General features: G+C 40.9%; 1 protein-coding gene across 1 annotated transcript in view; it reads left to right on the top strand.

Annotated features, from left to right (window-relative positions):
- The first annotated feature begins 11501 nt into the window (after positions 1–11501).
- Positions 11502–23472, top strand: part of SLC44A3 (solute carrier family 44, member 3) — a 104833-nt gene continuing 92862 nt past the window's right edge. Inside the window, exons 1-5 of the mRNA XM_006831044.1 lie at positions 11502–11540; positions 12022–12129; positions 17243–17385; positions 19332–19468; positions 20674–20767. Coding sequence (XP_006831107.1) covers positions 11514–11540; positions 12022–12129; positions 17243–17385; positions 19332–19468; positions 20674–20767 — 509 coding nt within the window. The 5' untranslated portion in view covers positions 11502–11513. The remainder of the gene's footprint in view (positions 11541–12021; positions 12130–17242; positions 17386–19331; positions 19469–20673; positions 20768–23472) is intronic.

Raw genomic sequence — 23472 nt, 5'->3', positions numbered from 1 at the left:
CAATACCAGTCCATTTCAGCTCACTAATGTCTAAGATATCGATGTTGATGCATTCCATTTCATTTTTGACAACTTCCAATAGTAGGTAGAGGAAACCAATATCCACAAGACAGTCAAGCTCCTTAACATTATTTCCCCTTCTTTACTCATTCAGACTGTCTCTATTCCTGTATCACAGAGCACTGTTGTTCCAAGGATGTGTACACATCACTATTTACCTCTATCCCATTTAGCTCATGCATATACTTCCAGAGATTCAAGCTTGATTCAGAAGAGGTCATAGAATGAGGGATATCATTGCTGATGTCCGATGGACCTTGGCTGAAAGCAGAGAATATCAGAAAGATGTTTACCTGTGCTTTATTGACTATGCAAAGGCTTTCAATTGTTTGGATCATGACAAGCTATGGACAACATTGTGAAGTATGAGTATTCTGAAACACTTCATTGTGCTCATGAAGAATCTGTACCTGGACCAAGAAGCAGTTCTTCAAATAGATTATGGTAAGACTGAATGGTTTAAAATTAAGAAAGGTGTGCAACAAACAGGGTTGTATTCTTTCACCATACATATTCAACCTGTATGTTGAGCAAATAATCTGAGAAGCTGAGTTATATGAAGAAAAATGTAGCATCAGGATTGGAAGAAGACGCATTAACAACCTGTGATATGCAGATGATACAACCTTGCTTGCTGAAAATGAAGAGAATTTAGAACATTTACTGATGAAGATCAAAGAGCACAGCCTTCGGTATGGATTACATCTCAATGTAAAGGATTATGGAGCGGGACAGCCAGACTAATCAGGAATAAGCCAAAAATTAAATCCTGAGTTATGTCACAATGACCAACAGTGGCATCTTGAAATTTCTCAGGAATATGAGTGAAAAGGGAAGTCCATCTCCAGATCACATCTACCTGGAGGCAATCAGAAAGCATAAAAAATACCAAAATACACACACATCTAGATATTAAGGCTACAGATAATGCCTGATAGTCCCCAAAACAGAAAGAGATGACCATATCTGCACATGTCCAGAAACAAGATAAAGTGAGTGTGGCAAATGAGCTGGAAGTAGACCTACACTCCATACTAGAAGATGGGCAGGCTTTGGAAATGCCTGAGAAGGAATTCAGAAAAAGATGATAAAATTTATCAAAACACTTTACAGTAGAGTAGAGAAAAATAAGGAAGAAGTCAGGAAAGCACTACAGGAACAATCAAATAAGATAGATACAGCATTGGAAATAATTCAAAACCTCTAGATAGAGGTCCAAATGATTAATAATAGAATATCAGAAATAGACAATACACTGAAAGGGCAAAGGAGTAGAATTGAAGAGATAGAAGCCAGAACTAGTGAGCTAGAAGATAAATCTCTCAACACTACTAAGATAGAAGAGCAAGCACAAAAAGGGATAAAAAAAAATCTGAAGAAGGCCTAAGATTCATGATGGATCATGAAGAGGAATAACTTAAGAATTATTGGCATTCCAGAACAGGAAGAATCACACAAGTCCATAGAAGAGCTAGTTGAAGAACTGCTGGAAGAAAATTTCCCTAACATCTTGAAAAGCAAAAAGATAAACATTGAAGAAGCTCAATGAAGCTCAGGAAAGAGAGACCCTAAAAGAAAATCACCAAGACATAAAATAATCAAGCTCTCCAAAATCAAAGATAAAGGCAGAATCATGAAAGCAGCTAGGGAAAAGAGAAGTGTAGCATACAAAGGCAAGCAAATCAAATTAAGTTCGGATTTCACAACAGAAACCATGCAGGCAAGAAGGCAATGGAAAGAAAAAAACTGTCACCCAAGAATCCTCTACCCAGCAATGCTATCAGTACAATACGAAGATGTCAATCAAATACAAAGATGTCATCAAAACAAAGGATAAACAGGAGCTAAGGGATTTTCCAAAGCCAATCCTATGATGAAAAACATCCTAAAGGAAGTTCTGTGGACTGAGAACCAACAAGAACAGACAACAACCAGAGAATGATGTACGTGGCAGCATTACCCTGAACTCAACTGACAAATGGACGAGTCAAGAACAGAATAAAAGTGTAAGAACATAGGATCTGGGAGGTCAGTTTATGATCAAAACAATTAAAATGTGAAAGAAGGTAAACACAGAGGAACAGGGATCCAAGTGGTGAGAAGATCAGGTAGATTACTGGCTAAAATAGATGTCTTAAGTGGAGGCAAAGGAGCTCTCGTAGCATACTGGTTACAAATCAGGCTACAAACCGCAAGTTTGAAACCACTAGCTTTTCCTCAGGAGAAAGATGAGGCTTTCAGCTCCCATAAAGATTTACAGCCTTGAAAACCCTGTACAGGGTCGCTATGAGTCAAACAGACTCCATAGCACATCACCACCACCACCAAATGGAGAGAAGAATTAATGGAATATAAGGTAATCACAACAGTGGGGTTGGGGTGGGGGGTTTAATTTGGGTGTTGGGGAGGGCAATACAAGAAGCGGGAGGAGGTGGAAGAACAAGATAGATAGGGGAACACTGAGACAGGTTTGCATGGCCTAAATGGGACAGAGGTAAATAGTGATGCATGCTCAACCTTGGAACAACAGGGCTTTGTGATACAGGGATCTAGGCATAGTTTGAAGAGGGGAAATAATACTATAATGTTTGTCTGTCTTATGAAAATTGGTTTCCCTTGCCTACTATTGTAAAATAGACATTTGAGTGGGATAGAAAGGAATATTGAGAAACATAATTACAGAAAACTTGTAAGCTCATTTTTAGCCTATAACTGATTGGAATACCTAAAGGGGATTCTAGAACTTGACCAGTGAAATAGGCCTCTTGCAAAGCCTTTGCAGTCTATAGGATCTTAGGTGGAATCCTGAGTTCCATCTAGAACCTTCTGAGGTGGGGCATTCCCACTAGAAAGGACAAGCAGACCAGCCTGGAACAGCTAAAGGAACAGACGATACATCTTCAAAGAAAAATCATCAGGAAAACCCCAAAACAAAAATGTCAGCATGACTGGCTACTACAAGAATAAGCAAGCTGTTCTTTGGGAAGCCATCAAGGCAAACAATCACATTCCCTCAGGACAAACCCCACTCTAAGGCTGAAACTCAAAGGGAACACATAAAGAGACATGTAAGCTTTCTGGCAACCACATTGGTCTACTGGTGAGTGCAAAACGGGGAAAGGCAGCAATGAAGAAATGGACTGAGTTCAACCACAGTCCATTGACTCCCGTTGACCTGGAGATGAGAGAGGGTGCTTAGTCCAAAGTGTGGTGAGACCTAGAGACACTTGAACCCATGGACAATGACATAGCCACAGAGGGCTAGAGCTGACAGTGAAGCATCCAGCTGATACAAAGTGAGGGGAAATGAACAAGAACACCCAAACTTGCAGACAGTACCCATTTGACCTAATCTCAATGGCTTGATAATCAGAACTCGACTAGGGGAAGATTAAAAAAAAAAAAAAATGTTTTTGATTAAAGAAAAAAAGGGTAAATTGCTATAATTTGATGAACCTGACCTATACTCATGGAGGTAGTAACTCTAAATAGCAACAGAGAGGGAAGGTGTCTTCACATCAAGTATCAATGCTATCCCCTGTACACAGGTTAGGTAGGGAAGGGCAACTTAGATATTGGTTACCTAAAATGAGGGGGTGATAAAGGTACAAAGTGACTGGCTTACAAGGTTTCAAGAGGGAGTTTAGTTAAAGAGTGTGAGGGGGAAGAAAATGTAGAAGTTTTATAACAACAACAGGATAGTGGTTAATCTTACAGTCCAGAACAGAGGACCCTAGGACCATCAAGGGAGAAGAGCACAAGCAGAATGCGGGACCTTATCCAGAGAAGCAGCGACAGCAGAGACAGAGGCAAAAATGTGTACATGGACAGAGGGAGCCGCTGAGGACTCTAGATTCATGGGAAGAGAGGGACTAAGAGCTGGTGGCCATAAGGCAGACTTGCAGAATGTGCCCTTTGGAGGTGTAAATTGTTATATATGCCTAAGTGTTCTTGTTTTGTTTTTTTAATAAAAGCTAAAGTGAATAGAGAGAAATACTGTTAACTGATGGTACATGGAGGGGATTATAATCATTGTAATGAAACAAGATGCATGATTTGTTGAATGTAAAACAGATGATCTGCCCTGTAAATTTTCGCTCAATCCACAATAAAAACCTTAAAAGATAAAACCTGCAACAATCAAAAAAAAGAAAGAAATCATGCCATGTATTATTGTATTGGGTAAATCTGCTGCAAAAGACCTTTTTGCGGGATATTTACAAACTTGGAAATCCTCTGGGGTGGTTCTATTCCGTCCTATAGGATCAGTATGAATTGGAATTGACTCAAAGACAATGAGTTTAAGTTTATTGTTTTGAAATCGGTATAGGAGCAGATCACCATGTCTTTCTGGGCTGCTGAGTGGGTTGGAACTACCAACCTTTCAGTTACTAACCAAGTACTTAACTGCTGTACTACCAGTGTTCCTTGGAACACACTGTATTTGCAGAGAATCCACCTTGAGAAGCCCAGTTGGGGACAAGGATCCCTTTCTCTTCCCATGTCTGGATGTAACTGATCCTAGACCTTCACAGGAAAGGAAATCACTGCACAAGCATGGGATGAGAATTTGGGATTCCCATGGGATAATCCTGGAGGAGTGTCTCAGAGATGGGAAAAAGGTCAAGAAAGTAGAGCCAGAGAAACTGGCAGAAGATTGAGCATTCTGTTAATAAGAAAGGAAACGCAGGCCCTAACTTGCTGGGCTCCTCTGAGTACACAGGAGATTTCACAAAGGCCACTGACCAAGGTGGACTGCACCCAGAAATGCATAAACCTAAGAGACATTGTGGAGACACAAGAATCATAATATCCCTCAAACCATGAATTCCTTCCAAGTTGATCAGATGCAAAGAATTTAACTTTAGGTAATTTCTCCTGAAATCTGAGAGCTAAGTCTAAAACTTTAGAATTTTCTGACTAGTGAAGGACCTATATTATTTTTCAACCTCTGAACTACACCTGAAGATTTGTACTAATGAATTGCCTCCCACACAGGCCAGAGATCACCTAGTAACCTGATGCCAGATGATCTCAGTAAAGGGGAGGGGATGGCAAAAGTCAATCATGTTAATATGTTAACAGTGTTGTGAAGTGCCATGGAGTGGATTCTTACTCAGAGCTAACTTGTATAGAATTTCTAAGGAGTAACTAGTGAGTTAGAACGTCCGACCTTGTGGTTAGCAGTCCAGTGCTTATCCTATAGCACCACACCAGGACTCCATGTTAAGATTGTTGTTGTTAAGTGCTGTCGAGTCAGTTCTAACTTATAGTGACCCTGTATAAGGTTTCCGAGGAGGTGTGTTTGAACCCCCGATCTTGTGGTCTAATGTCATATTCCACAGCACCACATCAGAATTTGTCAATGGCTAATTTTCTATTCAATTTCTTCCTCTTTGTCTTCAAAACCTTACTGTAACTGGCTGACCCGAGATATTCAGGTTTTTTGTTTCTTTGCTTGTTTGTTTCTGAATAGAAAAGGCTCCCTGAATAGCTGCTGAAATAAACTCTAGCCCACTAACCATTGCTATGAGTCATTCCAGACTCATAGCAATTCTAATAGAACAGAGTAGAAGTGCTCCTTTGGGTTTCTGAGATCGTAAAACTTTATGGTAGCAGACAGCCTGATCTTTCTCCCATGGATCTGCTGGTGAGTTTGAACAACCAGGCTTGTGATTAGCAGCCCAATGCTTAACCAACTGCAGCACCAATGCTCCTTCAAACAAACCCTATATACTCTAATGTGTTTGTCATGCAATGGATTATTTAATGTCTCTTCCAGCCATAGTCTTTGTAAACTTGCATCAAACAAAAGGGATGCGGAAAGATGCTGAGGGATTACTTGATTCGGTTGTGAGTGATTGTTAACAGAACCAATTGTGATTGGTCAAGTGTGCCATCCTTCCGGATATAGAAGAGCCATCTCAGAAACAAGGGGATGGAAGAATCTTACTACCGTCAAAGAAGCAGAGCTAGGAGTGAAGCATGTCCTTTGGATGCTGAGATCGCTGTGCACTGAACCTCTTTGATCCAGGGACAGTAAAGCTGTGACACCGGAGGAATGGCAGAGGAGCAGCAGCAGCAGAACCAAGAACCAGAGCCTGAGACAGAGACGGCTTCCCAGCCCATGGAGCAAGTAAACCTGAGTAACTTTGGGCAAGAGTTTGCCTGCAGAGTTGGGGTGCTTCCAGCCACTTAACTGGGGGAGCTACATTTACTGACCCATAGAGTTAGAGTCAAGCGCCTTCAGACTGAGGTTTATGGTGGAGAAGTGTGCCTGCCCTATTGAGTATTTATTAGCAATCCAAAATGAGCTTTGTAACATTTCTGAAGGAGGACAGAGACCAGGCCAAGGGGCCAAGGGTCAGAGGCCTGCCTGTGGGCATGTCTGGGGAGAGGCTGTTCAGACCAAAAGAACTGTGCTTGGAGAATTTCTGAGCCTGAGTCTCATGTAACCTGTTAACTTTCTTAATAAGCTCCAGAACTGTCAGTATTGTGTCTGTGTGGCCATTGCAATGAATTAGTTGGGTAGTAGAGAGTGATGTGGAGGGATTCTTGGTGCCATTATTTTTAACAGCTCAACAATGGTTTGCCTCTTTGCAATTTACCAAATCTCAACATAATTCTACTAAAAACTTGAGAAATACAGATTTCCTATAGAAACCGTCAGTGAGTGTGAGCTTTGTCTGGCACCTGAGATACTCTGATCTCTTTTCACCACTATTGGCTGTGAGTGATTTGAGGACATCATCTAAGTCAGAATACCTGAGTGTGCCAAGATAACAGTTATTCAAGAAACTTGTCTAATGAATACGCTCCTTCACAGTGTCTTAGATGGTCTACTGTAGATGTCAGAAGATTTTTTTCGATGCCCAAACTAAGAGCTTTACTACTCTTTGTCTATTTAAAGTCTACATTGTTACTTGCCTTTGCATTGGCATTGACCTTAGGAGTAGCAGAGACATTTGCCCAGTCCTGCATTATACTCATGATTGCCAGTATGTAATTCATTGTAGTGCCTATCATGTCTAACCATCTCATTAAGGAGTTCCTGCATTTTTGTCAGGTGCTCTACCAGTCTTTTCTAGCAATCTTTGGATTCAGAGAAGACAAAATCATTTCCTCTGCATTATAAATTCTGATATACAGTAGCAAAACACTTTGATAAAGTCATTTATCTTTGGCCAAGAGCTACTAGTAGAGAAATAACGATTAAATTATTTAGCATCACAAAAACTGTTATGTATAGTTTACTCAAGAGTAAACTCAGTCCAGTCATAGAGCTGCTTTATATGAACAGTGAACATTTTCCTGAGAAATGTCAAATCGACCTATTCCTCCCTCTGTGGTGGCCTGAGCAACCCTAGTAGCAGACCCACACCCACACATTCTTCCAAAAGATCAGGAATTTACCCTTCAGCAAGACATCCATATACTACAACCCAGTGGCGACAATGTGGCGGCTGTTATCTGGTGTGATCACTCATGGTGTGTTGCTCCCTTAATGGCCCCCTCCCGTACCACACCATACAGAATCATTAGTAATGTGTATTACCAATTTTAATCGTTGAAAAATACATGATATAGCTATAAATTGCTTAAATGTATCATTTCTTTGGTAATAGTTAATATGAACAACAGAAGTGTTTTGTAAAATCTTTCTACATTGACTTACAACGTTATTAGTAATTAAATAGAAGCTTTAAAAATTTGTTTTCTTTTCCTTTAATTACTACTTCATGCTCAAAAAGTTATTGGTGTAGTTTCACAAATACTACTTACCAATATATAAAAATAAGCTAAAAAGTATTGCTATAAAGTCATGTTGTTGTTAAGTGTTAATGAGTAGGTTCCAACTCATAGCGACCTTGTATAGGGTTTCAGAGGAGCATTTGGTGGGTTTGAAACACCGACCTTGCAATTAGTAGTCCAGTGCTTATCCAACAGTATTACACAAGGACTCCAGTCACAAAAACATTTATTAAAAGTATCAAAATGTGACACTTTCATTTCTCAATATGTCCTTCATCTAGTTCTATATACTTCTGAAGTCCCGAAAGGATGATATGTCTTCATCTAGTTCAATTTATACCACATCAAAATGATACTTTTGGCATCCTCAAGACATTCAAATCTTGTTCCTTTTCAGTGTTCTTCGTGTTTTGAAAACAAGAAGAAGTCTGAGGGGCAAGATCAGAAATGCTAAAATGTATTATTGAGAGAACTTGTCTTGAGACCATCCACTGACCACACAGACATGTTTAAAAATGGTTGTTTTTGTAATAATGTATGCATAACTGGAACCCCAGTACCAATACTTTTTGGCTCATCCTAGTATTGTAGTTAAAACACTAGAAAATTTGGCAAAATTAGTCACTATGAAAACAACAGTGTTTGTAGGCGTGTACAGATGAAGTCATGTGATTCCAAGTATCATTGGAATTAGGTAATAATGGCAGTTCTGACTGGAGTACATTAGAAGGTTCAGATAGTAAATTAGCATAGAGTTTTAATCTTACAGGTATACTGGTACATGTAAACTGGGCTTATGAAAAATATTTTTATTGTTACATCTAACTACAGACACATTTTTATTTAAAAATGATAAATTTCTGCTAGAACACTACACAAAAATTTTATAGTCATTTTGGTGTTATGCCCCCTGACAGTGCCCACTTGGTGGAGTCCTCCCACCCACCCCCACTGAAGCCACTGCTACAGCCATGATTGAACTCCCATGGTATTCCAAGGAACCTTTCTCAAGCTCTTTGCACTTAAGGATCCAGCAGAACCCAGCATCTAAATCGTAACGGGGGGAAAAAAAAGTAAACCAGTTGCCATCCTGACTCATGGCAGCACTCCCATATGTGTCCAAATAGAACTATGTTCCATAGGGTTTATTTTTTGGAGGGAGTGTGGAAGGGAGATAGGAGGAAGGAGTTAGGGTTACAAGTATGGCTAGGTCTAGGCTAGCCCTAAGATTTCATTGAGCATTGAGGTTATGGTTAGAACTAGGGTTAGTGTTAGGGGTAGGGGTTGGGCTAGGGCTACAAGTAAGCCTTGGTCTAGTTTTAAGTTTGCAGTTAGGTTTAGCTTTGTGTTTTTTTTCTTGAAATCTATTTTGTTTCCTCTTCATTTGGAATTTTTATAATTACAATATTCCTTCCTTTTTACTTTATGTTTTTTATTATTGTTGTTTCAAGTGGTGTCTCTGGCTCCCTATTTTCAGTCTTTTAAGTAGTGTAAGTGGTTACGAGTGGGGCTGCTAAATCTCAAGTTCAGAAGTTCAAAACTACCAGCTGTTCTACGGAACAAAGATGAGGCTTTCTGCTCCCGTAATGATTTACAGCCTAGGAAACCCTATGCAGGGTCAAGATGAGGCAGAACCAGATCCACAGCACACCACCACCACCACCAGATATCTTTTACTTTGAATAATTCTATATCTAGGTTGAGGTCTGGGTTATATTGTCATGTATTAAGTTATTATAAGACATTGTCATGACTTAGGTTATTGTCTGCTGTTGTTGGTTTGTTGTCCAAAGAATTCCCTTTAGTATTTTTTATAAAGCTGAACTAATTTTTACAAATTATTTTAATTTCTTTTTATCTGAAAGTGTCCTGATTTTGCGGCCATATTTGCTGCATAATTTTTCTGTGTATATGATTCTTGGTTTGCAATTTGTTTCTTCCAGAGTTTTATATACATCATCCCATTGTCTTTTTGTCTGCATGGTTTCTGCTGAGAAATCAGAGGTTAGTTTCATTAGTTCTCCTTTATAGGTAGCTTTTTGTTTTTCCTAAACTGCTCTCAGGATTCTTTCCTTGTCTTTGGTTTTGAAAAAGTTTAATTATAATATGTCCTGGTGATTTTCTTTGGGGGTTTATCCTGTTTGGAGTTCATTCAACTTCTTGAATGGAAATATCCCCATTTTTCATGATGTTAGAGAAATGTTCTACCAACAACTCTTGGATCATTTTGTTTTTTTAGTCTCTTCCTATTCTGGAATTCTAATCATAAGTAAATTATTCCTCTTTGGTAGTGTTCCACATAAATCTTAGGCTTTCTTTAACTTTTCTTAATTGCTTTTTCTGATTGTTCTGCTAGCAGATGAATATTAAGAGATTTTTGTCTTCAAGCTCAGTAATTCAGTCTTCCATTGACTGAATTCTACCTCTTTGCCCTTTCAATGTATTAACTATTTCTGAAGTCTTGGTATTAATCTTCTGGATTTCTAATTGCTATTTATTTTGTCAGTTTATTCCCTTAATTCTTCTAAAGTTGTCTCTCTGTCTTTTCCTTGATTTCATCTGCAGATTTTTTTTATCACTCTCTTGAAGAGACTTAAGTATTTTCTCTCAATCTGTTGAAGGTACCCAAATATCATTCTTTTAAATACCTTATCAAGTAGTTCTAATGCCATTTCTGTTACTATAATTTCTGACTCTGGATTTTGGTCACTTGTTTGAGGCACTCTGCCTTGTTTCTTTGTGTAAGTTGAAACTGTTTTCTCTGAGACATCGTATTCATATTTAATTGATAATGGTATGTTCAGGCGTGCGTTTTCAGGCACTAACCATCTGTCTCCTGGTGGATGTGGCAGAGATGCTCACTAGGGTATTCAATGGCAGATTGTTTTGAAGTAGATTACCAGGACCTTTTTCTGATATGTATCTGGGTAGACTCCAAACTCCAACCTGGCAGTTAGCAGCTGAACACATTAACTGTTTGCATCAACAGGAATCCAAGTCATAATTTAGGATGATGGATTTTCTCTGTGAAAATCCACCATTCCAGCCGATATCCAACTCACCCTGATGGTTTAAATCTCAAATGTTATCATTAACTATTTTTATAATTGATGCATTTTCTAGCAATCACTAGAAGTGCCTACTATGTGCAGCCACTATCCAAGGTATTTCTAGGGGATCTTTCTTTTAACCCTCATAACAACTTTATGAAGTCGGTATTCTCTCCGTTGTGCTGTAAAGGAAACTGACGTTTTCTGATTAATGATTTTCCCACAGTCACATAGTAAGTGACCCAGATGGGATTTAAACCAAGATTTAGCTACCCAAAGTCCTTGTTCTGTATGGTGGGTCCTGAAGCCACATAGCAAAAGCAGAATCTCAACTCTGCCACAAACCAACCGTGACTCTTTAGCGAGTTCCTGGGCCTCTAATTTCTAGCATGGCAGGACTCCCTGCTACAAGTTGAATGACCTGCGCAGAAAACAAACACCGAGAAAAGGTGGACACAACGGACGGAAAAGTCGGAGGCCGCTCTCGCGGAAGACTGCGGGCGCCTCAGGGCCTGGGCGGAGCACCTAGGCGGGGCCGCCGCAGGGCGGCGCTGCGCCCCTTCCCGCCCCTATGCCATCCCGGCTGTACTCAGCTTCGGTGCAGTCCTGACGGCGGCGCTCCCAGTTCTGGGTCCAGCAGCAGAGCGCAGGATGCAGTGCTTCGGAGCAGAGTACCTGGTAAGGGCCAGCAACCTCAGCAGTGAGGCCAGGAGAAAGGGACGGCCTCCCTCCGCCTGGCACCAGTCTGTGGTGAACTCTGTCCCCCCTAATCCTTGAGGTTTATAAAGCCTCTGTCTCTAGAACCACCCCTAGAACCACCTTGTCCTAGAGAAGACACCTGGTGTGGGGAGGACCCCATACCTAGTCAGATGCTGGGGTGGAAGCAAGGGAGATGCTTGCCTTGATGCGGGAGAGGACTTGTGCTCCCCTCCAGGTGCATAGCCAGGTAAGGATTTTGCAACAGGCGAGTTACCAGCCCCTCCTCGCAAAGTAGGTGTTTCAAAGACTCCATGGAAGTTTCCAGAGGCTAAAATATATAAATATTTATGATTGGTTGTCTGAGTGGTCTTGGAGTAAGTACATTTGGGTTCCAGTTTGTAGGTTGAGTTCCGCGTGGTTTTTGATCCCCTTCTCAAACCCCTCTTCCTTTTTCTGGAAGGTTTCTGCAGAAAGGCGCCCCAGGCTAAGAGAGTGGCGACCTCAGATATATAGGAAGTGCACAGATAAGACATGGCTAATCCTATTCTTTCTCGTTTGGACTGGTCTGGTAAGTTGTGTATGCATGTGTTGTGTGTGCTTGTCCCCAAATAGCCAAGCCCCAAATCTAAAGCACATTACTAGTGCCTTCCCTGGGGAAGCTCTGAGGTGGTACCAGGTTAAACTTTGTGCTGCAATGAGAGGCATATGTCATCACCCCAGAATAAACATCAGTTAGTCCTCAGGAATTCTTGTGAGGTATTTCTCAATCTCCTAGCTCTGCCGAATTAGAGAGACTGCCTCAGTTCCACAGGCTGCTTTCTAATGAATGGCTGTACTAGGAAATCTAGAATCAAAGTTGGCAATGGGATTACTACTTAGCGTCGTGACTGTGTCTTCTATAGTTTCTGAGCTCACTGAGTAGAAGGTCTTTCATAGCTCCTCCCACCCAACATCAAATAGTCCTCAGGGTTTGCTGAACTTCTAACAAAGGAAATGCTAAAGTGAGCCTAAAAATAAATTACTCTAAACTTTTAGTTTAGCATTTTGCACACATTCTCTTTGTATGCTGTGTTCAGCCTTGATATAAACCCTTTGGTTAGATAGGAAGGAGCCCAGGTGACACAGTGTTTAGTTAAAGCACTCAACTGCTAACCAAAAGGTCAGTAGTTCTGCATCCATAAAGATTCGCAGTCTTAGAACCCTTAGGGAGTAATTTTATTCTGTCCTAAAGAGTCACTCTGAGTTGAAATTGACTAGCCAACAAATAGGTAATGGTATTTGCCTGCTCTGGTTGCCAAGTATATGTGGTTGCTGGTAGACCTTTCAGCCTGGGTTCTTTTAGTCCTGGGAGAGTCTCTTGGAAGCTGAAACTTGATGTATTTATATTTGTTTTAGTGTTGTATGAAACAGCAGATAAAGCCTCAATTTTTCGAAGAGTGTATTTATGAACTTACCCATGCCAGGCTGAGGCATGCTATTTGCTACGTAGTAAATGATTAATTTATAAAACCCAATAATAACTACCAGATAGTAATTACCTTTGTTGAAAAACACCTAAATTTGAGTAGACTATATTATGTTTGTTTTTCTTTCAAACTAAGAAAGGCATTTGTTCAATTGTTAACTTTACCTACTAGTTTCACACGAACTTTGTTGCAGTGAAAGGTTGGGCCTTAAAGGGATAGCTGAATATTCTATGTTGCTTACACTGTGGCGCTGGAACTCTCCTTTGGAAGCTGAGAGAGATGGCCTCTCTACATCTCCTGCTTAACTTCCCCATAGACAGTTTGCGTTTTTGCTTTGTTCCCAACTCCTCATTCATATATATATGTACCAGCCTGGTATTGACTAATCTATTTTTGTCACTATGCATTTGTCTATTCTATATATTTTATGTGAGTGGGATCATATAATATTTGTTCTATGATTTATTTCACATAATCTATCAGAACTTCATTTCCCTTTATGGCTGAATAATATTCTACTGTATGAATACAACACATTTTGTTAATCCATTCATGATGGGCGTGTAGGGAGTTCCACCTTTTGGCTCTTGTGAATAATGCTGCTATGAACAATGTGGTACAAGTATCTGTTTGAGTCCCTGCCTTCAAGTCGTCTGGGTATACACTGTAGAAGGAATTGCGGAGTTGTATGGTAAATTCCATATTTCTTTATGTTTACCTTTTTTGAGGATGTTTTGTGGTTTTATTTGGATCTACTGTTTAGCATAGTGGTTATGAAACGGGCTGCAAACCGCAAGGTCAGCAGTTCAAAAAAACTACCAGCCGCTCCGCGGGAGAAAGATGAGGCTTTCTGCTCCCGTAAAGATTTACAGCCTCAGAAACCCTGTACAGGGTCTCTATGGGTCGGAACCGACTCGACGGCACTTAACAACAACAACAACTGTTTTATAAATGCAGGGGCAATCATTCTGCCTTGTGCTTGGTCGTTTTGACCTCAGGCTATTAATTTTATTTCATGATCTTCCATGGTACTTATTCTTTCCATCCTCCAAGGTTCAAACCTAGTACATCACTACCAAACACTATGGGAAATCATTGGTAGATGTTCCAGTACCGTCTGAAGAATTATGAACCAGCAGAGAGGTGGGACAGAGCATAAACCTGTAGGTTTCAGTGTGCCAGTCTGTACTTTACTGTATTAAATTTGAATAACCAGAGCCCTTCCTTCTTGTTTTTAGTATTTCCTGCAATATTCTTGAACCACAGATATTTAAACAAAGCCAGGAGTGTTTTCTTCTGCTTCTGATGTTCTGCTTCCGGGTCTTGTGATGTGCTGACCAGTGACCAGGCAGGAGCAAACTCTGAACTGACAGACTAGAGAGGATTATTATTGATGGCACTCGTTGAGTTAAGGCTGGACAAAGGGTATCTGGGGTGAAGGACCAGAGTTATAAACAGGGACCAAACCAAAAACTAAACCTACTGCTATTAAGTCAATTCCAACTAATAGCGACCCTGATACAGTGTTTCCAAGACTAAAAATCTTTACTGGATCAGAAAGCTTATCTTTTTACCTGAGAGTGGCTAGTGGATTTGAACTGCCAACTTTGTGGTTAACAGCCCAACACTTAGCCCACAATTCTCCTAGAGCTCCTTACAAATAAGACAGTCTCTTGCAAATAGAAAGTGCATACGTCTTTGCTTATATGCATAACACATGTAGAACAGACGGTTTCAGTCTAGACCACCTTGGCCCCTGCTTACCTTTTCAGTGCCCTCTCTTAGCATTCCCATTCCTACTCATCTTTCAAGACTACTCTGACCTCCCCAAGCACATTTGATGTCAACTCCTTGATAACCCCATCATATGGGGCATACATACCTACTGTATCCTGTGGAATTGCAATAGTATGTTTGAAATTAGAACAAAGTTTTGATGGAATATCCAAATCTCCTCAGACTCGCAAATTAACTTTTTATCCCTTACTCACAAGCTTTCCAAGGTCAATAATCACATAAAGAATGATGACCAATGGGAAATACCACATCATTATTAGAATCCTTGTGAGCAGGGTAGAAGCATGTGATCCCTTTCATACTGTTCAAGCCCAATCTTGGGATCTTGCCACAATCCAACTAACTCCTCAGAAAGACAGAGAGAATGGGTCATGCCATGCCATATTGGTCACATAAATACACAGAGACACATTCATGTCCACAGCCTTTTAATGAGTGGGAGAGACCCTGTCCACTGGTAAATATGACCTGCTTGTTCAGGAACCTGACCAGTTAGATTGAAGAGGAGCTGAGTGAATGGTCAGGGGCTTTCTTCTTAACCAGGACTGCAGCTGCCGTGTCCTGGACTGAGTTCCCTCACTGCAGATGCTGAATTTTGCTCATCTTTGTGTCTCCAGTAGTAGAGTGCTTCCCACACATGGGGCATTTGACTTCGGGTGGCACTGTGGCAAGGTTAGCAGTTCAAGCTCACCAGCCACTCTTCGGAAACCCTATACAGGGTCGCTATGCATCAGAACCAACTCGACAGCACTTAACAACAACAATCTGAAACATGTTTGACGATGTCTGTATATGTTTGGGATAATGTCACTTTGGAACACCTAACAATACTACGTGGTATTAGATGGTGAACTATATCTTCTCTACAGGAATGAGTCTGTCAATTGTTGTTAAGTGCAGTTGAGTCAGTTCCAATTCATATTGGCCCTTTATAGGGATTCTGAGGAATAGCTGGTGGGTTTGAACTGCTGACCTCATGGTTAGTAGCCCAGTGCTTATCATACAGTGCTACACTAGGACTCCACAACACCAGTGGGAAGACACTTATTCAATCTCAGTAGAGGGCCTGTCAATGCATAATAACAATAATTTTTTTTAACTAAAATGTCAGATATCCCACATTCATTTTGAAATTGAATAAAAATAGACTGAAAAAATAGATCACAAGCTGTTCTTGTCCAGCAAAGTTCCTGGGATTCTTGGTTTTACAAGTACTAAATATGAGGGCGAGTCAAAAAGCATTGCGGGCAGAGCTCCTGTCCATATATGTACTGGTTTATTCTAAACAAAACGTGTTTATGCCTTCAGCGGATGGCTGCAGACAAGTTCTCTCAGAATGCACTTGTGACTGTTTTTTTGTTTTGTTTTGTGTTTTAAATTCCAAAGAGGTCATCTTGATAGATTTTCTCAAAAGACACAGGACAATCACGTGAACTTACAAAAACCTTTTAAGAAAATTGAAAAGTGTCCTGGCGAGAAAAAGGCCAGGAATGCCGTCCCAGGGAATTTTTTCCATTACAACAACATTCTTCAAAGGTAGCAAGGGCTGTCCTACAAGAATTTTGTTGGGAAATCTTACCCTATCTATCCTCCAGCTCTAAGCTTGCCCCTTCAGGCTTCTTTTTGTTACAAAACTTAAAGAACGTTGAAAAGGAACATTACTTGAATCTCTTAAAGATACCAAAACTGCCCTTTTGACTTGGTTTAAATTGAAGAGCATAGAATTCTTCAGGAAAAAGTTAGAGAAATGGAAGTACTAGCCTCAGAAGTATATAGACCAAGTTGGAGTATCAGGCAAGATTCGTATTTTGATATTTTTGTTTAATAAAGGGTTTTATTCTTTTATAACAACACTTTTAGTTACCCTTGTAGTTATTACAAAATAGTGTTTTCAGATTTGTTATGGCTAGTATTTTGGCACATATGGACTATGCTGCCTCTGCCCCTGAAGGCAGGAACCACCTGAAAATAAGGCAAAAAGAAAATAAAAGAAACAATACACTCAGAAAAACAATCAGCAGTAAATACATTGAGAATTAAAAAAATAATAATAATAATGAGTGGTCATAGTGAAGTTAGTCCAAAAATGAAAAATAAAGTAATTAATTCAAATAATCACAGTTTCTTAGAGAAGATAGTTAAGAAGCTCAAAGATGTGAGAAAATGAAGAGCAGTCTGTTTGAATGTTCTAGAATGTTCTCTCTGCCTAACTTATTAAGGTAAAGCTAAGTCTTAGAAGAGTTGGCTCCTAACTGATCAGAGTTTTGACATTATTAAAGAAGTGCAGTGAGGCTAGGAGAGTCTGTTTTTACCTGTATTCCATTTTATACAAAGATATTCAAGGATGGGTGGGGTGGGGTGGAGGATCATCTTTTAAGCCTTCTACCATGTTCTCATGTGCTACCTGGGTTTTACTAGATGTTCATCATTGGCTACTCGGTAGTAGCTGGAGCTGCGGGAAGACTCCTCTTTGGCTATGACAGCTTTGGCAATGTGTGTGGCAAGAAGAACTTCCCGGTGAAAGGGGCTCCGCTTTCAGGGCAGGACATGACCCTAAAAAAGTAAGTGTCCAAGGAAGTCCCCAACCTACAGAAAGCCTGTACTTCCAGACTGTATAAATTACTCATTTAGCACCTGGAAATTCTTTTCCCACTCAAAACTCTATCAGCACATCTCATAAAAACAGGGGCTGTGTGTGGCAGGGGGAAAGTGGAGATGAAAATCCTTGGGACCAGAGAAGTGCCTGGCCATGTCTTCCTAAGATAGAGAATGTCTTACAATAATTTTGAGACTTGATGATCAAAAGTAGCTCCTAGGAGAGAAATCTTAAGAGTTTACATAGATCTTTGATGTAAGTTTGGTGGCACCAAATAGAAATTCAGACCTATCTTCTTAGTCTAAATGTTGCCTCAGAGGAGAGGAGAGCTTATAGCCTTGTGTTTTCTGGGCATAGATTGCATGGGTGACAGTTCTCCCTGCATGTGTAGATTTCAAAGACAGAAGGGGGAAGGGGCATCCTGATACACCTACCCATGCTCTTATTTCTTATTGTATTCCTAACACAATGCTGAGAGTCATCTGTCTTTGAAATAAGAAGTATATATTTTTCAGAGATGTTGGAAATCTGTTCTGCCATTTCCTGTTGCATCACCTCCTTTTCTCCCATCCCCATTTGGAAGGAAAAAAAGTTTCTGGGATCTTTTTCCAAGATCCCTCTCTGCAGGGGGTTCTTCCTCTGACATTCCTCTGATCTTAGCAGCCTGGATAAGTATTGAGCAAGGGTTCAGGAGCTGCCATTGCTTGTCTAGCATGGTACCCATCAATGATAATGCCAACCGGTTTTATTCTGTGTCCTAACTACCCTGCAGGAAGGGTCTCAGGAGATTCCTGGAGGGAGAAGGTGGAGGGGCAAAACTTAGTTCATAGCCTAGGCCTCCCCCATTCCAGCTTTCACATCCCTGGTTCAGCTATTCTCACAATTATATTTGAACATATGTGTACAGATATGAGACCTGGGGGTACAAGTGGTTAACATGCTCAGCTACTAACATAAAGGTTGGAGGTTCAAGTCCACTCAGAAGTGCCGTCAGAAAAGTCTGGTGATCTGCTTCCAAAATATGACCCATTGATATCCCCTGGAGCACAGTTCTACACTGACACCGTGTGGGGTCTCCATGAATTACAATCAACACGACAGCAACTGTTGTTGTTGTTAAGTGCTGTTGAGTCAGTTCTGACTCATAACGACCCTGTATAGTGTTTCCAAGGAATGGCTGGTGAGCTTGAACCACAAGTCTTGTGGTTGGCAGTCCAGTGCTTATCCTACAGCACTATACAACTGTTATGGTTGTTGTTACGTGCAACTGAGTCAGTCCCGACCCTTAGCAACCTTGTATAGGTTTCCAAGGAGTGACTGGTGAGCCTGAACTCCCAACCTTGTGGTTCAAAGTGACTTTTCAGTCCAGCCCATTAATCCACAGCACCACACCAGGACTCCAGGACTCCAACTATTTAGGTACATATATGCTTTCAATGGGCTCTATTGAGTAGTTGTAGACCTGACCTAGAAGTTCTGGTATGAAGCTGTAGGATAAGCACTGGACTGTTAACTGCAAGGATGATGGTTCAAACCCACCAGCCACTCCTCAGAAACCCTATACAGCGTCGCTGTGAGTTGGGACCAAACCAATGGCACTTAACAATAGCAGTCCGTAGGCAGTTTGGTCAGGCCGTCTCTCTCTCTCTCAGTCATCTCCTCAGAGTTACCCTCTAGAAAATGTTGAATCTGGAAAAGGAGAGTTTTAACATTGGTTTTTGAATCTGCTCAACTCCATAGATCAACCACAGAAGGCATAACAAACATTAAATTATGTTGAAGCCATTGATTATGAAAGTTTGCCTTAGCATTCCCCACATTTGATGTGTACAAGTGTACATTCTAAGGCCTACAGTTAAACCCAGGGAGGGAAAATACTCTGACATCTTTTCTGTTTCATCTGTTACCTAGATATGTGTTCTTTATGAATTCCTGCAACCTAGAAATGAAAGATGTTAGGCTTCATTCCATTGCCCTCTGTGTATCCAGCTGTCCAGAAGAACAACTTAACACCCTGGAAGAGGTCCGGCTCTTTGCCATCAACAACGGTAGGCACTGAGGGGCCAGCTTTGCTTCCTCTCCCAGGGTCAGAAACATGGAGAGGGGAGCTGAGGGGCCTAAATGAGATAGCTGTCCTTAGGCTGCTTTCTGTGGAAATCTGAGCATTGTACTTCCTGGTGGGTGTCTTTTCTTGAGTGGAAAGGTTGTAAACATTTTCTCTTCAGCTGGTTCAATTTCATTCAGGTTTGGCGGAATTTCTCTGGAACCCTAGCTGCCGCTTGCCTGTGTTACCTACTCGCTGCTGGGGCATGGCTTTCCACACAGAGGACAACACAGGCAGACAGACATGGGGTGTACAGTGATTTGCATTGTCCCTGAAGGCAGTCAGAAGGGGTGTCAAAGGGCTCTATGAACACCTGGCTCAGCCAGACCTAGAGAGACACTCACGGGCTTTGCATGATATTGACAACAAGTCTCATAATTCAGAGTCACCGAGTGGTGCAGTGGTTAAAGCGCTCAGCTGCTAACCAAAACGTTGTCTGTTCAAGTCTACTACCCAGAGGTACCACAGACAAAAGGTCTGGTGATCTACTTGTGAAAAATCAGCCACTGAAAACCCTGTGGAACATAGTTCTACTTTGGCACATGTGGAGTCCCATAAGTCAGAACCGACTCTGCAGCCAGTGCTTTGGTTTAGGTTTTGACAGTCAAACGTTGGGGCCCCTGGATACTTTCACTGACCAGTTGGGGTAGTCTTAAGTCTTAAAGCATTTGTGTTATTGAAATACTTTGCTCTGGGCCCACTTTTTAGATTTTTGCTATAAAGTCTAAATAAATGAAGGAAAGTGAAAGAAATTCAAGGGAACCCACTGGAAAATATCTGTGTCTGTGATTACGATGTGACAATTGATGTTTTTCTTTTTTCCTAAAGAATTGTCTGCAAGGCTAGGTTTAAAATAATCAGGTTTATGTAATAAATCGCCTTCAAGTGAACTTCAAATTATTTTAGTACTAATTATGTAGCGTTTTGAATTTGGGGTTTTGGAGAATAAAAAAATGAGGGCTTAACTCGACCTCAGATTTTAGCCTACTCTGGTGTTTGGGCCACCCCTAAACCTGCTTTCTAAATCTGGGCTGTTTATTCTGTGTCTTTTCTGGTTTGGTAAAATGGGTGTGTTTCCCCTCCCTTCTCCACTAGGAGGATGGGCAGAACGTAGCCAAGTGGTACAGTCTGTGTGCTTTCTGCTTCTAGGGTCCTTCCTTTGTGTTTACAACTTGAATTCCTTCAATTCCACTCAGAATCCAAATGTCTACGCACTGTGCCCCAAGCTACCAGTTCCTCCAAGGTAAAAACTTCCTTACTTTTTTTCTTTTTGCTCAATGAAAGTTCAAGAATTCTTAGTACATGTCTGTTACGCTTGGTATTGTGGGAAGCACAAAGCGGCTGTTAAATAAACCCCCTGCACAGAAGGAAATTACAATCTCAGGAGACCAGGGATTTAAAAATAGGAGATACTGCTGTGCTGCTCCTGCAAGTCGGTTCCCACTCAGAGCAGCCCTGTGTAGGGTTTCTGAGGTTGTAAATCTTTTAGGGAGCAGAAAGCCGCATCTTTCTCCCATGTAGCAGCTAGTGGATTCGAACTGCTGCTATTACAGTTAGCAGCCCAGTGTGACCCACTACACTACCAGGGCTCCTCTTTTTAATCTATTCTCACATTGTAACAGTGGATCAGTAACCAGGTAAGGAGGAAACTCAACAAACAATAAAGATACCTGTAGTCTTCAAAAAAAATATTAGGGCTAGTAAAAATAAAATGTGAATGATTGCCAAATGAGTGATTTTATAAAATATCTGGTATGTAGTTTTTCTACTCCAACTATGGATGGTTGTTGTTGGGTGCTGTGAAGTTGAATCTGACTCACAGAGATATTAGATGACAGAGGAGATCTACTCCATAGGATTTTCTAGGAGGTGGTGCTGTATGAGAACCAATAAACTGTTAACTGCAAGGTTGACAGTTCAAACCCACCAGAAGCTCCTCAGAAGAGAGATGAGACTTTCTGTCCCATAAATATTTACAGCCCTGGAAACCGTATTCAGGGTCACAGTGAGTTGGAATCGACTTAGTGGCAGTGAGTGAGTAGTGTAATCTTCATGGAATCTTACTGCTAGGTCTTATTACCACAGAGCTACTGGGTATACTCAAATTACCATCTTTTAAGTTCAAGGTCAAATGCAGCACCAGGGCTCCTTAACTATTGATTACAAAGTAGAAATCATTCCCTTTTTCTTGGTTGGCTTTTATAGCCCTAGATTTCTCCATGATAAACAGACTTATGTGGGTGACGCCAGGTGATCAGCTAGCTTTCCTCTCACTGAACAGAGACAACATACTCCTTATCAAGAACATTAATTTGGATTCCTTTCAGGATCTTATTCATCCCAATCAACTAGGACTACCTGGCATATCGCTGTTGTTAGTGTTGCTGTTAGCTGCCATTGAGACAGCCCCCAATTCATGGTGACTTCTGCACAATGGAATAAATCGCTGCTTGGTCCAACGCCATTCCTATGCATCAGATACAGAACAGAGTGTTGTAATCCATAGGGTTTATTTTGGGTGATTTTTTTGGAAATAGACCACAGGCCTTTCTTCTTAGTTTGTCTTAGTGTGAAAGCTGCTCTGATACCTATAACATACAAGCCTCTACTGCGTGACTGGCAGGTGGAAGCTGTGTATGACAGTATCAGCTGGTAACTGAACCTGGGTCTCGCTCATGGAAGGTGAGGATGCTACCACTGAACCACCAATGCCTCATCTGGAATAACAGTGTTATTCTTGGTGGTGGTGGTGCCATTGACTTGCCTCCAACTTATAATAACCCTGTGTACAACAGACCACCACTCGTCTGTCAGTTAGTCATACTGTTGTGGCTTGTGAGTTGCTGTGATTCTGAAAGCTATGCCACCAGTATTTTAAATACCAGCAGGGTCACTTGTGGTGGACAGGTTTCAGATGAGCTTCCTCATGAAGCCAGATTATGAAGAAGGAGTGACAAACTACTTCTGAATATTTAGTCACTGAAAACCTTATGAATAGCAGAGAACCACTGTCAGATACAGTGCCAGAAAATGAGCCCCTCAGGTTGGAAGGCACTTAAAATGTGAATGGGGAAGAGCTGCCTCCTGAAAGTAGAGTTGACTGTGATGACGTGAATGGAGTAAAGCCTGTGGGAGAAAAGCCCACAGAACCTTCATTTGCTGATGGGGCACAACTCAAAATGAAGAGAAACAGCTATAAACATCCAGTGAAAATCAGAAGATGGAATGTACGAAGTATGAATTTGGGAAAATTGGAAGTTGTAAAAAATGAAATGGAACACATAAACATTGATATCTTAGGCATTAGTGAGCTGAAATGGACTGGTATTGGCCATTTTGAATCTGATGAGCACATGGTTTACTATGCCAGAAAGGACAAATTGAAGAGTAATGGTGTTGTATTCATCGTTAAAAAGAACATATCCAGATCAGTCATGAGGTACAACGCTGTCTGTGATAGGATAATATCCATGTGCCTACATGGAAGCCCAGTTAATACCACTATTATTTGAATTTATGCACAGACCACTACAGACAGTGAGGGTGAAATAGAAGAATGGTGTGCTGCTGTGGGTTAATGGCCAGGCTGCAAAGCCGTTTGAACTACAAGGTAGGTGAAGCTCATCAGCTGCTCCTTGGAAACCCTATACAGGGTCGGTAGGGGTCTGAACCCAATCGACAGCACTTAATAACAACAACACCAACCAACTTCTTCAATCTGAGATTGACCAAACATGCAATCAAGATGTATTGATCATTACTGGTGATTGGAATGCAAAGGTTGGGAGTTGAGAAAGGATCAGTAGTTGGAAAATATGGCCTTGGTAATAGAAATGGTGCTGGAGATCGCATGATAGAATTCTGCAAAAATCAATGATTTATTCATTTCAAATACCTTCTTTAGACAGCATAAGAGACAACTATACACATGGATCTCACCAGATGGAA

The sequence above is a fragment of the Chrysochloris asiatica genome, unplaced genomic scaffold (genome assembly GCF_000296735.1).
Source record: "Chrysochloris asiatica unplaced genomic scaffold, ChrAsi1.0 scaffold00002, whole genome shotgun sequence".
Taxonomy (NCBI): domain Eukaryota; kingdom Metazoa; phylum Chordata; class Mammalia; order Afrosoricida; family Chrysochloridae; genus Chrysochloris; species Chrysochloris asiatica.
This window is presented reverse-complemented; position numbering and strand designations above follow the sequence as displayed.